A 12,684-nucleotide genomic window follows, 5' to 3' on the forward strand; every position below is an offset into this window, starting at 1 on the left:
AAAAATGTATAATTCTAGTCGTCTTTCTTTCATAACAGTTTTTCAAAAATCATTTTGTAAAATTATTAGACGGACCTAAATTTTTTTTTAACTTAAAGCTTATTTCGCTCCCCTTATGTAATTTTAATTCAGTTTATTTATACCAAAACAAAAATAGAAAAGATAATTGTTACTGGCACTCCATAATTCTTGTTTTGCACTCCAAACTTTCTATATTTAATTAAAAAAAATAAACTTATGAAGAGTGGCAAATGAGATTTTTGAAGTGTCACAAAAGATAGAATACATTATTGCTCATCACTTAAAAGTGGAGATGCTACTCCATATTAATTTCCGTTAAATTAGTTAAATTTCAAGATTTTGATAATAGATATTAAATTAAATTTATTTGACAATAATCAATGAGATTGTGAGCATCACTGTCATTTTAAAGTGGTATGCAAAAATATCTTTTGCCTAATGATAAAGCGACAATCTATAATATTTGATATTATCCAAAATATTTTCCAAAAACATAAAAAGGCAAAAAAAAAAAAAAAAAAAAAAAAAGAAAAGGGGTGGGGCTTGTACTTTGAAGAGCATAGGATTCCAGATTGAAGCATGGATCCTGACGGTGTTACTACAGTTCTGACTGCTGGTAGTATCATGTGCTGAGCATGCTTGAGTTCACACATACCTCACCACGCTAACAGTGCCACTCACTCACTGACAAAACAAAACCATCGCTTCTCTTTCTCTCTCTTCACTTTCCTCCTCCTTCATAATTCCGTATCTTCCTTCTGCTTCTCAACACCAACTAAAGTTCGCCCACCTAACTCCTCCTCCTTCCCATCTCCATCTCCAAAAATGGCCGACGAAATCCCCATAACACCATCATCTGACCTAGCGCCGCCGACACCGCCTCCTGCCGCTTCTGAGCCTGAAGCACCGGCTTTGACGGAACCAGAGTCTAAAGAAGACGCACCCCCACCACCACCATCGCTGCCAGAAGTGACAGAGTCTGAGAAAGAAGAGGCACTTGCACCACCACCAGTTGCGGCGGTGGGGTCTGTGCCGGTGAAAGAAGAGGCGGAGAAAAAGCAGATTCCTCGATCTTTGATTTCGTTCAAGGAGGAGAGTAACGTAGTGGCCGATCTCTCAGATTCAGAGAGAAAAGCTCTTCAAGAACTGAAGCAGCTCGTCCAGGAAGCTCTCAATACTCACCAGTTCACATCCCCGAAAGCCGAAGCACCAGCACCAGCACAAGCACCGCCACCAATAGGAGCACCGGTTTCCAAATCGGAATCAGAATCAAAACCAACCCATGAACCCAAAATCGAAGAGCAGCCAGTGAAGGAAGCAGAGGAAGTAGCTAAAGAAACAGCACAATCGGTGGTGCCGCCGGCGGACGAGGAAGTGTCCATTTGGGGAGTCCCTCTTCTGAAGGACGATAAGAGCGATGTGATTCTTCTCAAGTTCCTGAGGGCGAGGGACTTCAAGGTGAAGGATGCCTTTGTGATGCTTCGCAACACTATTCAATGGCGGAAGGAATTCGGGATCGACGCTCTTGTGCAGGAGGATCTCGGTGATGATTTGGAGAAGGTGGTGTTTGTTCATGGGTACGATAGGGATGGTCACCCTGTGTGTTACAATGTGTTCGGAGAGTTTCAGAACAAAGAACTGTACCAGAAAACATTCTCGGACGAGGAAAAGCGGACCAAGTTTCTCCGGTGGCGGGTTCAGTTCTTGGAGAAGGGTATTCGGAAGCTTGATTTCACTCCCGGTGGTGTTTGTAGTATTTTTCAGGTCAATGATCTCAAGAATTCTCCTGGTCCGGCTAAGAAGGAACTTCGAGTGGCCACCAAACAGGCTCTTCACTTGCTCCAGGACAATTATCCCGAATTCGTAGCCAAACAGGTAGTACATAGTACTTACTTGATTGTCTGTTGTCTGTTGATTTTGGTAACCTTGTATTATTGATATCTCTGTATTGAATACTGAATGCTGATGTTTGTTTGGTTGGTTTGGTTTGGTTATGGATAAATCTTGTTAATGAAGGTGTTTATCAATGCGCCGTGGTGGTATCTTGCATTCTACACCATGATCAGTCCGTTCTTGACGCAGAGGACGAAAAGCAAGTTTGTTGTTGCGAGCCCAGCCAAAACCGCGGAAACCCTTTTCAAGTTAGTAGGATTACTCTACTGTGACTATCAATTTATGCCCCCAATTCTCATTCGGTATCACGCCGGCTTACATTCTCATATATATATATATATATATGGTTGGTTGGTTTTGGTTTAAATTTCGATTGGCGGATAATGCAGGTACATCTCTCCTGAGCATGTTCCGATCCAGTATGGTGGCTTGAGTGTTGATTACTGTGACTGCAACCCTGAATTTACCATTGAGGATCCAGTGGCCGATGTTACAGTTAAACCTGCAACGAAACAAACTGTGGAAATTATAATATATGAGGTTTGATTGCTTCTCTTTTGCTCTACTTTTATAATATATGAGCATTGGCCAGGTGCTAAATTATTATTCATGGCTCATTGCTTTAATTCATATGGAATTGATATGTTGCAGAAGTGCACCATTGTGTGGGAGCTCCGTGTGGTCGGATGGGAGGTGAGCTATGGGGCTGAGTTTGTGCCCGAAGCCGAAAATGGATACACAATCATCATACAGAAAGCCACAAAGATGAGCCCGGCCGATGAGCCAGTGGTGAGTAACAGCTTCAAAGTTACGGAACTGGGTAAAATATTGCTCAAGATTGACAACCCAACCCCGAAAAAGAAGAGGCTTCTGTACAGGTTCAAGATCGAACCCCTTGATTACTAAGGAATTTGAATGAGGCTGCAGCACTTCAAACACCTGTTGTGCAATGTGCACTTTGGTCGGTTGGCATCATACTTGTTTATCATCATCTTTTTTGTGTTGTATTCTGTAAATTGAGTTTTCTAGTTATATCAGAAAAATACAGTGGTAACTTTTGAATTTTCAAAACTGTAGTTTCTATTTTCCTTGTAATTCTGGGTGGCTTCTATATTATAGTTTATGCTTTTCTGGTTACAGTTTTTCCTTTCTTTTTATCCTTAAAAAAAGCATCGGCCGGTGATTTCGTCACAGCAGTCCATTCTTTTGGGGGTCGGAAAACCTCACCGATGCATTTCAATCTCTCTTTGAATAACTAGGAGTCTAGCGCCAAGAGTCAAACTCAGGACTTACTGTGTGATATCAATGAGTTAGGTTATCTCCAACCAAAAGGATTAAACGTAGTCCTGTTTAGAATTACAAAAAATTATTTTTAAATAAACAATATCAGGTCGTCTTATATATCATCTCCAATCAAAATATCTAAACATAACCCTCTCAATACTATAATAGTTTTAAGTTTATACTTTTAAATTTATTGGTCAATTTAGCTAAATTACTGTTAAATGTTTTTAAATTTAACCGTTCAATTTGAATAAATTATTTTAATTGAGGAGCTGAGCCTCAAAAAAGGCTAAGAGTGGGGCTACTTCAACTAGCCCGATGTCCATTTGGCCAAATAATAATTTGATGAATTTCATAAAATAATAGTTTAACCATCGATTGATTGATGAATTTTTTGACAAATCAGATCATTTTTTAACTTTTGAACTCTAATCCTCTCCGTTGGAGATGGCTTTAATTGTGCTGAAAAGGAATCGGCTGTAATACATGAGCTGATGTCATCATGAAAACCCAAATGTATGGGCTGGATGTTTTATATCTTCGCAACTCTTGGATCTTTGCCCGTGACTTGTGATCCAACTGGAACGAATAAATAAGCCCACACCTCACTAAAATAATAAATTATATGCAAGCGAATTAAAGTTGAAACATTCCGCTTACAAATTAAAAAAAAAAAAAAAATTATAAATACAAGGAAGTGTTATTGGTATTTTAAAATTTTCATTCTACACTCCTCAGAAGTGTATTTTTCTTTCCAAATATAAAATGTTTGGAGTGTAAAATGAGTTTTTTGAAGTACCAATAACAATTTCTTAAATATAATATGTTCTCCTATTAGAGTAGAATATCGTTGTATAAAAATATAATTGAAAGAAGAAAGTCAACCAAACCTTGGAAAAAAAAACTCAAATATAATTCTTCATAAGCAAAATCTCAAACATGATCTTTCATTTTGCAAGTGGTTATTTACCACAGTAGTGGAAATATGAAAAGTCTTTGCATAACAGCGTTGGAAATGTGTTAAGTCCTTACATAACAGCGTGGGTTCGAATCCCATCGGTGAACTAATCTAACAAAATCTATCATTTGACAAAAAAAAAAAAAAAAAAAAAACACATGATCTTTCATTTCAAACGAATTTGAGAAAACATACAAGCTACTTTGAAATAACATAGTTCGAGGTGTCTCAAGAAAACAAACGAGCTAGTTTGAGTTTTACGAACCAAACATATCATTACTTAGCTTGACTTGTTTGTTATCAAACCTAACATAAACTTGACTTCTTCCAAGAGGCTGAATATCTACGAACAAACGCACGAGCCAACTCCGAATCAAATACAAGATTGAGTAGTTTCGAGTCGATTTACAGCCCTATGTTTTAAACACCAAAATATCATATGCCACGTAATATATTAAGCGGTAATCATGCTCTGACCCTGGTAATTGATGATAAACTTGGCAATAATATACGTTTAACTAATTAATTAATTGAGGTGGTGGAGAAAATGATTACAAACCAAACATGGTGAGGGTCCCAGGGAAGGAATCAAACATGAATAGAGGTGGCTAAGAAGACAACTAAGTTTGGTTTACTTTCGTGCCAAAGCGATTGATTACTGCCGGCCCTTACCTTTTTTCCTTTTCAAAGTAAAAAATAATTATAAACAAGCAAATCGGAAATTATTATAGTGGTTAGAACCTTTCTATTTAAATAGTTCTTTTGTTCGCTTACTCTAACTTAATGATATCGTTTGCGTTAAAATAGAAAAAAAAGTGTAAAAAAATTGACGGAAAGTGATCATGAATGTTAACAACATGTGCAATCCTTGTTCCCATGCATGTACTATTATGTATGATTAAAGAGCTAATTAAGTGCAATTTTGAACCTAAAAATAAAACAGGTAAGTGCAATTTGCTGGTCCCTCGATCTACCGACCTGTTCCTTTCCTTTTCTTTTTCAACGGTATCGAATTTGCCAATGCATCTATATATATATATATATATATATATATATATGCACATGATCAAGAGACAAATATTTTTACAAATACTTTTACATTTTTTTAAAGTTTTTTGATACATGACATTCAAGGATTCTTATTTATTCATTAAATGACATGGATGCTTATGTGGATTTTAACTAATATTAAATATAAAATAAAACTAAAAAAAAAACAAAAAATCTAGAAAATTAAAAATATAATTAAAAAGGAAGATAATTTAACTGAAATTGGTTCTCCCATTTCTATTTCGATCAAGACTTGGATTAAGACTTTGAACCCTAATAAAAAAAAATCATGAAACTTCTTCTTTGCCGGTGAGGAAGCTTGATGGAATCCCTTCTTTCATTTTATAAAAAATAAACCCTAATAATAACAAAACAACATACTTTTTAAATAAATAAAAAAACGTGATACCAGGCATAGGTAATACTCAGTGTAAACAAGGATTGAGTTTTTATTTTTATAAAAAATAAATCTTAATAATAATATCAAAAATAAACCCTAGCGTTTCGAGAGAGCTTACGGAAAGAGAGGTGGTCCTAGGAGTTGGTGAGGTGGTGGAAGTTGGAAAGCCGGGAGCTTAAAGCACTGGTCGACGACATGACGAACACAGAGAGGGAGGAAGGAGAGGCGAAGTAGTGGCTATCTCTGGTTTTTGGATAGGGTGGATCTCTTCAATACCTACCTCAATGCACCAAACAAAACTTTGGTTATTTTATTTATTTTATTAATTTTAGTTTTAATTTTCTTCCAGATTTTATGTTTTTTCAATTTTATTTTTATTTTTAATATTAGTTAAAATCCATATAAGTATCTAAGTCATTTAATGAATAAATAGGAACCCTTGGATGTTATAAAATCTAAAGGCTACAAAGAAGTGTAAGAATATTTAAAAATATTTGTTCCTTATCCTATCCCCCATATATATATATATATATATATATATATATATATATATATATATATATATATATGCATCAAATCTGCCAACGCATCTACACACACATATATATAGATGCGCGCGCGCACACACATATATATGTATTAAACAAAACAATAAAATAAATCAATAAAAAAGTCAATTGTCATACGCGTAGGCTTGCGGCAAGAGAATAGTTTGTATATAAAGTGAGAATGCAAAATTGTGAAGCTTTCATAATATCAAGAAATGCCCCTCTCTTGAACCACATTATTCGTAGACCACTGTGAGGCTTAGCCTACTTCTCCATTCCTTAGTGTAGATAAATCGTTTGTTAAAAAACGCATCTTCTTTTAAAAATTTTAATGAATGCAATTTAATTAAGAAGGGACAAATCAATTTGTTATTCTGATTCATAGACCATTCTTGTAAAAACTTAGGTAAATAAAAAACCATTAAGACATTTATTTGTAGTAAATAAAAACACAAATACAATTTTACAAAGAAATAAGAAAATGACTATCATTTACTCGAACAGTTATATAATTCGGATTTGAGTGACTTTTAGTAAAGACGATCTTTGAAGGAAACAAACAAAAAAAGTGCTAAGGAGTCTCTCAAAAGTTGAACTCTTTGCCCCCTCATTTTTTTTTGCATAATGTTTTATAATATTGACATGAGAATTAATGTTAAACTATGAGGTGACAAATAATTCAAAGAAAATCTCACTTTAAGATAGTTTCCTTAGAAATTTTCAAAAAATAATTTGCAGATCATAAAAATACATCATATATGCTTGCAATTTTTTATAATGTGTGTGCTTTGAGCTTGACCCTATATACATAATATAGGGTGAAGTGCCAATTTAGTTTCTGAACTATCACCTCAGTGAAATTAGTTTTCTGAATTATTTTTTTCAATAAAATAAGTCTCTAGATTCATTCAAATTTGCTAATCTTATCCCTACTGTTGTATTCAAAGCTATTTTATCCAATTTTTTGTTAACTTAAGTCGATTAACATACTTTAGAGTGTAATACTGATTTTTTTTCTCGCCTATAAGCCCTTAATATTTCATATAGGTTGCAAATGTAACGTCTAATTTACGCTCCAAAGTTAACTCCATACACTATTTCTTTATGTAAAATTACCAATCTATCTTCTAATGTGTATTACATGCAAGTAGTGTGACTTAAATTGATGGAAAATTAAATATAGTAGCTTCAAAATAATGTTAGGGATGTAATGGTAGATTTTTATAATTTAGAGACTAATTTTTCTAAAAAAGAATAGTTTAGAAATCTAATTTTTACTCACGTGATAATTCAATAACTAAATTAGCAGTTTACCGTCAGAGTAATAAAGGAACATGACACTAGTAAACAAGGAGTATAATTCTCTTCCCTTCTATTCTCATCCCCTCCTCTCACATATTACTTTTTGTTTCTATAAAAAAAATTAAAATAAGATGACGTGATTTAATTGTAACTATTTAAATAATAAAAAAAAAAAAAAAAGGAAAGAGAGATTAAAATGGGAGAGAATCATCTACCAGTAAACAATTCTTGACCAACAAAATGGTCCAACTCGCTCCTTCCAATAAATTCGAATTGTTCTTTTGGCTTCTGTGCCTTGGTATGTTATCCCTTGCTTCCAAAATTAAAAAAAATAATAATAATAAATTCGAATTGTTTGGTGCCGTGATGTTTTTGTTTACCTCCAAAGCGGTGCCAACGGATCAAGAAAGTGGTCCCAACTCCTAATCACTTTTCTTATTGCTAAGGGAACTCTTTTACAGTGTTCTTTATTGATTTTACGTCGTTTTATAGTTTAACATCAATTTTTATATTAATATTATAAAATATTATGTCAAATAATAAAGTGGTAAAGAGTTAAAAACAAATCTTATTTTTCAGAGAACCTCCTTAACAGTTCTCTAAATATCGATGTTTCTTATTTGTAACTAGCCAAACAAGCCATTATCGGTATTCCAAATATTTCTCAAAGCAAAACATCAAAACTTCCAAATTATATTCATTGTTCATAAAACGTTCAAAATTCGCATAAACACATCATATATGTATATATTTCTGTTTCTTTCAGGTCCGTCTAATCCATTAGGCTACACATGGTATGCGGAAAAGGGCATTGGGCATGAATAAAAACATTATCATTCCCATGTTTGGTAAGTCTAGGTTTGGGAAATGATTTCCTGGTCATGAAAATGCAAGGGGGAAAAGTGAATCCCTCCACTGGTATTCACTTTCCTTCCTCATAGGTAACAAAAAAAATGCCATTTTTATGACAAATATACCTTCATTTTTATTTGAAAATGGATACAGGTTTGATTCCCGTAAGGGATGGATTCCCAACCGCTTTCAATTAGGGTTCATTCTTGAGTGATCGCTCGCTATTTGATTGGAAAAAGCACTTTGGAAACTTCCTCTTTCCCAACAAGCAAGACGAGATCACCACTTCTCTCAGTAAAGAACTTCCTTAAACTCTTCCTTATCCAGATTCCAAAGTTTTTATTTATTCTTGACTTTTAAGTGAAGGGAAAGTTGGATCATTAAGAAGAGTTTGTTCCTAAGCGCAAGCACTAAGAATCCCACTCCTCGTTAATATTTGAAAGAGACCATTGTATCCAAAAAATTCGTATTTTCTACATAATTTCTCATTGTTACCAAACTAAGAAAAGCACTTTTGCGTAAAAATATTTGTCAAAAAAATTATCCCTTTATCTTAATCTGCATATAAGATACACCAGCAACAGTGACATGGACCAGAACAAAACTGATAAAAAATAAAGGTTCTATTCAAAATGGTCTCTGAAATTGGCATAATTCTTCACTTTGTTCCTTGAGATTTAAAATAGAATATAAATGAAATTGGCATAATTCCTCACTTTGTTCCTTGAGATTTAAAATAGAATATAAATGATCCCTAGATTGTTCGTCCTTCTTCCGTTAAATTAAAAATATTTTTGTCAAATCAACCCCTTAAGATTGTTCGTCCTTCTTCCGTTAAATTAAAAGTATTTTTATCAAATCAACCCCTCCATTTAAACTGGTAATTTCTTAAATTTAACAGATTTTTTCCAAAAGAACCAAAATAATCGATGGTGGATAATTTCTAAAACTATTTCTATCAATTTTAAATCTTATTGAATCTTAGTCATCAAAATGAAAAGTTAAAACAATCTATTTTCATTTCATAGCTAAAATGCCAAAAGAAAGGAGGGAGGGGACCAAATTTACAGAGATTTTATGATTTTACAGGCAGAGGAATAATCTGTTCCCACGACCATATATACCAACATAACATAACACAACATAGTATATACTGTGTCAAATGTTTCCCCCATCACAGCACATCATCTTCCACTACTGTTTACAATCCAAATCCAAAATTACCACAAACCCCATTCACTAAAACAAATATGAATCAAAATTATAAATATAAATACCTTCAGGCACATACACTGCAGGAGCAAAAATAAATATCAACCAGAAGAAGATGAAGAAAAAAATAAATATGGAGAGAGCTTGAGTTGAAATGTTGAATGTTCTGTTTATTTGTTGAAGAATCAGATTTCAGAGGAGGGCTTGGTCTTGGACCTGTAGAGGAGCTTCTTCTTCTTCGAGCTTTGGTTATCGATGGTCAGCACAACCTTCCCCGCCTCGCCAATCTTGTACGTGTTTGTGATCACCGGCTCATCCGCTGCCCCGACCTTCCATGCCTTTTGTAAGATTATGGTGTAGCCGTCCTCCGCGCTTGGCACGAATTCAGCTCCATAGGTTACTTCCCATCCCACCACTCTCACTTCCCACACCAAAACCTCCCCAGACTGCATCAATTCACAAAAACTCACACTTACTAAAAATTTACGTACTATTACAAAACAACAACAATAATTAATGAGGGCGCGCTGCGCAACAGAAAGGTTGCTCCTTTGTGACTGAAAGGTCACGGGTTCGAGTCGTGGAAACGGCGTATTTGCCAAGCAAGAGTAAGGCTGCGCACAATAGATGTTTAAAGTGGAGAAGCCTTGTTGCCTTGTTGTCGCCGTTTTTAATAATAATTACTAATTAGATAACATACCTCAGACACGGGAATTTCGACAGTGTGCTTGGATGCTGGCTTGACAGTAATCTCAGTGACAGCGTCAGATGTGGTGAATTCATGCTCACCCTCCTTGCTTAGCCCACCATACTGAACCGGCACATGCTCTGGGCCTATATATCTGAGTAATCACGTTTCACCCTAATTAGTTTCCGTATTTTTATCTTTCAGTTATACAAATTTAGCAACAATAATATTACTAATTTGAGACAAGTAAAAGGAAAGGGAATGAATTAAATTACTTGAAAAGGGTTTCAGCAGACTTGGAAGGACCGGCAAATACAAACTTGCTCTTGGTCCTCTGGGTCAGGAAGGGGCTGATCATCCTATTGAAAGCAAGATACCACCATGGCACATTGATGAACACCTTCACCAAATCAAACCCACAAATTCAAATTCAAATTCAATTCACTTAATCATTAATCGCGTAAATGTTCTCTCACCAGGTGATCAGAGAGGATGCATGGTCGCTCATCTTTGGATTTGATATAAAAAGTGGAGAATAGATAATCGTGCTTTTATCGTTTTAATCTCAGATGTCAAATGCGGTTTGATTTACGAGGTGACCACGAGAACGAGTAAGTAATAAAGTAAAGTACCTGTCTGGCAACAAACTCAGGGTAGTTATCCTGAAGGAGATGAAGGGCCTGGTTGGTGACCTGGTTGTGCTCCCTCTTGAAAAGCCCAGGAGAGTTCTTGATATCATTGACCTGAACGATGGTCGATATTCCGGTGGGGTTGAAGTCGAACTTTCTGATGCTCCTCTCCAAGAACTGGATCCTCCATTTGATGAACTTGGCCCTCTTCTCTTCGTCCGTAAAAGTATTCTGATACAACTCCTTGTTCTGGAACTCCCCGAACACGTTGTAGCACACAGGGTGGCCTTCCTTGTCGACGCCATGAGTGAACACCACCTTGTCCCAGTGGCTTCCGAGATCTTCCTCCAGCAGCCCCTCGATGCCCCACTCCTTCCTCCACCGCACGCTGTTCTTGATCATGGCGAACGCCTCCTTCACCTTGAAATCCCTCGCCCTCAGGAACTTCAACAGAACCACGTCGCTCCTTTCGTCTCCCAGAAGCGGAATTCCCCATATGTACACCTCCTCCGGCGCCACAGGTGGCGCCGCGGGGGCCTCCTCTTCTGGTTTAGTCTCCTCAGCAGCAGCAGCGGGAGTAGCCTCCACCGCCACCTCGGTCTCTTTAGATGGGCCTGCTTCCGCCTCTGCAGCCGGAGCAGGGGCTACTGCGACTATGGTCTCTTCAATCGCCTCCACAGTCTTGGCGCCGTCGTCATCAACAGTCTCTGTAACTTTCTCCACCAGAGTCTCCGTCACAACTACCGTCTCTTCCTCTGCTTTTGGCTTCTCCTCCTCTACTTCTTTTGGCTTTTCTTCCTCTTTGGCTTCTTGTACTGCTTCTGCGTCTGCTTTTGCTTCTTCCGTCTTGGGTTCCTCTTCAGCTTTGGGTGGTACTTCTTCAGTTTTCTCGTCCTCCTTCTTCTCCTCAGCCGCCGGTACAGGCTTCTCCTCCTCTTTGGCGGGCGGCGGAGCAGTGAACTCGTGCTTATTAAGGGCCTCCTGGATGAGTACTTTCAGCTCCTCAAGAGCCTTCTTCTGGGGCTCGGGAAGCTCGCTAACAACGTAGCTCTCTTCCTTGAAAGAAACCGACTGGGCGATGGCTTTCTGATCCTCGTCAGCCTTGGGAGCAGCCTTGTCCTCCACCTCCTCAGTCGTCGTCACAGCCGGCTTGTCTGCCTCGGCCTCCGTCTCTGGAACCGGAGCCGCTTCTTTCTCGGTCACAGACTTATCGGCAGGCGGCGCATCAGCCACCACCACAACCTCCTCGGATGGTGGTGCTTCTGGCGCAGCTGCAGCCTCAGGCTTCTGGTGTTCCTCAGCCATATCAATTAATTGATTATCTACAGTGAGAGAAAGAGAGAGTTTGAGAGAGGAGAGAGAGTGTGGGGGTGGAGGGGGAATTAAATGACGAGGGGAAGAAGTGGGGGTGGAGGAAGTGGAAGTTGAGGGGGAGGAAGAGGAGGGGGAAGTTTGAAGAGAGTGGAGAGGAGGATTGTTGATGTTGGGTCGTGTTGTCTATGGGAAGAACCAGTCTGTCAGACAGGTTCGCCAGCTCGTCCACCACTTTGTTTTATGGGTCCCACAATCCTCCACCCTACCCCACTCCTTGTTCTAAAACTTGCCCCCGCCCTTTTCATTGTATTCGGAACACACGATTTGAAAAATCACGTATCATTATATAAATATAGAAAAATTTTGTTTTTAAATTGTTAATTTTTTAACATACATATTTTATTATTTGTATAATAACACATTATATATCATTGGTGTTTTGAAAAAATTGAATCTCTCTCCTTCCCTCTGCCTTTGTTTCCCATGATCTGCTGTTATTCGGTGTCCAGTGTACTTTGTCGTCTAAATTTGTA

General features: G+C 37.2%; 2 protein-coding genes across 2 annotated transcripts; one reads left to right on the plus strand and one right to left on the minus strand.

The window, feature by feature from the left end:
* Nucleotides 1-682: 682 nt before the first annotated feature.
* LOC137710573 (patellin-3-like) lies at nt 683-3,053 on the plus strand. The gene is made up of 4 exons (XM_068449640.1): nt 683-1,896; nt 2,038-2,162; nt 2,304-2,454; nt 2,566-3,053. The coding sequence occupies exons 1-4, from the start codon at nt 847-849 to the stop codon at nt 2,818-2,820; spliced, it is 1,581 nt and encodes a 526-aa protein (XP_068305741.1). The 5' UTR covers nt 683-846; the 3' UTR covers nt 2,821-3,053.
* A 6,299-nt stretch (nt 3,054-9,352) lies between these two features.
* LOC137710584 (patellin-3-like) lies at nt 9,353-12,262 on the minus strand. Its single transcript, XM_068449653.1, has 4 exons — nt 10,841-12,262; nt 10,484-10,608; nt 10,221-10,362; nt 9,353-9,966 (listed from the first exon to the last, which is right to left on the minus strand). Exons 1-4 carry the CDS (start codon nt 12,140-12,142, stop codon nt 9,706-9,708), a joined length of 1,830 nt encoding a protein of 609 aa, XP_068305754.1. The 5' UTR covers nt 12,143-12,262; the 3' UTR covers nt 9,353-9,705.
* Between the last annotated feature and the right edge of the window lie 422 nt (nt 12,263-12,684).

The sequence above is a fragment of the Pyrus communis genome, chromosome 1 (assembly GCF_963583255.1).
Source record: "Pyrus communis chromosome 1, drPyrComm1.1, whole genome shotgun sequence".
Taxonomy (NCBI): domain Eukaryota; kingdom Viridiplantae; phylum Streptophyta; class Magnoliopsida; order Rosales; family Rosaceae; genus Pyrus; species Pyrus communis.

Excerpts from the sequence above, each read along its gene's own strand:
- LOC137710584 (XM_068449653.1), bottom strand. The coding sequence starts at position 12,142 with ATGGCTGAGGAACACCAGAAGCCTGAGGCTGCAGCTGCGCCAGAAGCA. Across the intron at positions 10,363-10,483 it reads TCTGCTGAAACCCTTTTCAA|ATATATAGGCCCAGAGCATG; the intron begins GTAATTTAATTC and ends GTGATTACTCAG. Across the intron at positions 9,967-10,220 it reads TCGAAATTCCCGTGTCTGAG|TCTGGGGAGGTTTTGGTGTG; the intron begins GTATGTTATCTA and ends GAATTGATGCAG.
- LOC137710573 (XM_068449640.1), top strand. The coding sequence starts at position 847 with ATGGCCGACGAAATCCCCATAACACCATCATCTGACCTAGCGCCGCCG. Across the intron at positions 1,897-2,037 it reads CCGAATTCGTAGCCAAACAG|GTGTTTATCAATGCGCCGTG; the intron begins GTAGTACATAGT and ends TTGTTAATGAAG. Across the intron at positions 2,455-2,565 it reads TGGAAATTATAATATATGAG|AAGTGCACCATTGTGTGGGA; the intron begins GTTTGATTGCTT and ends GATATGTTGCAG.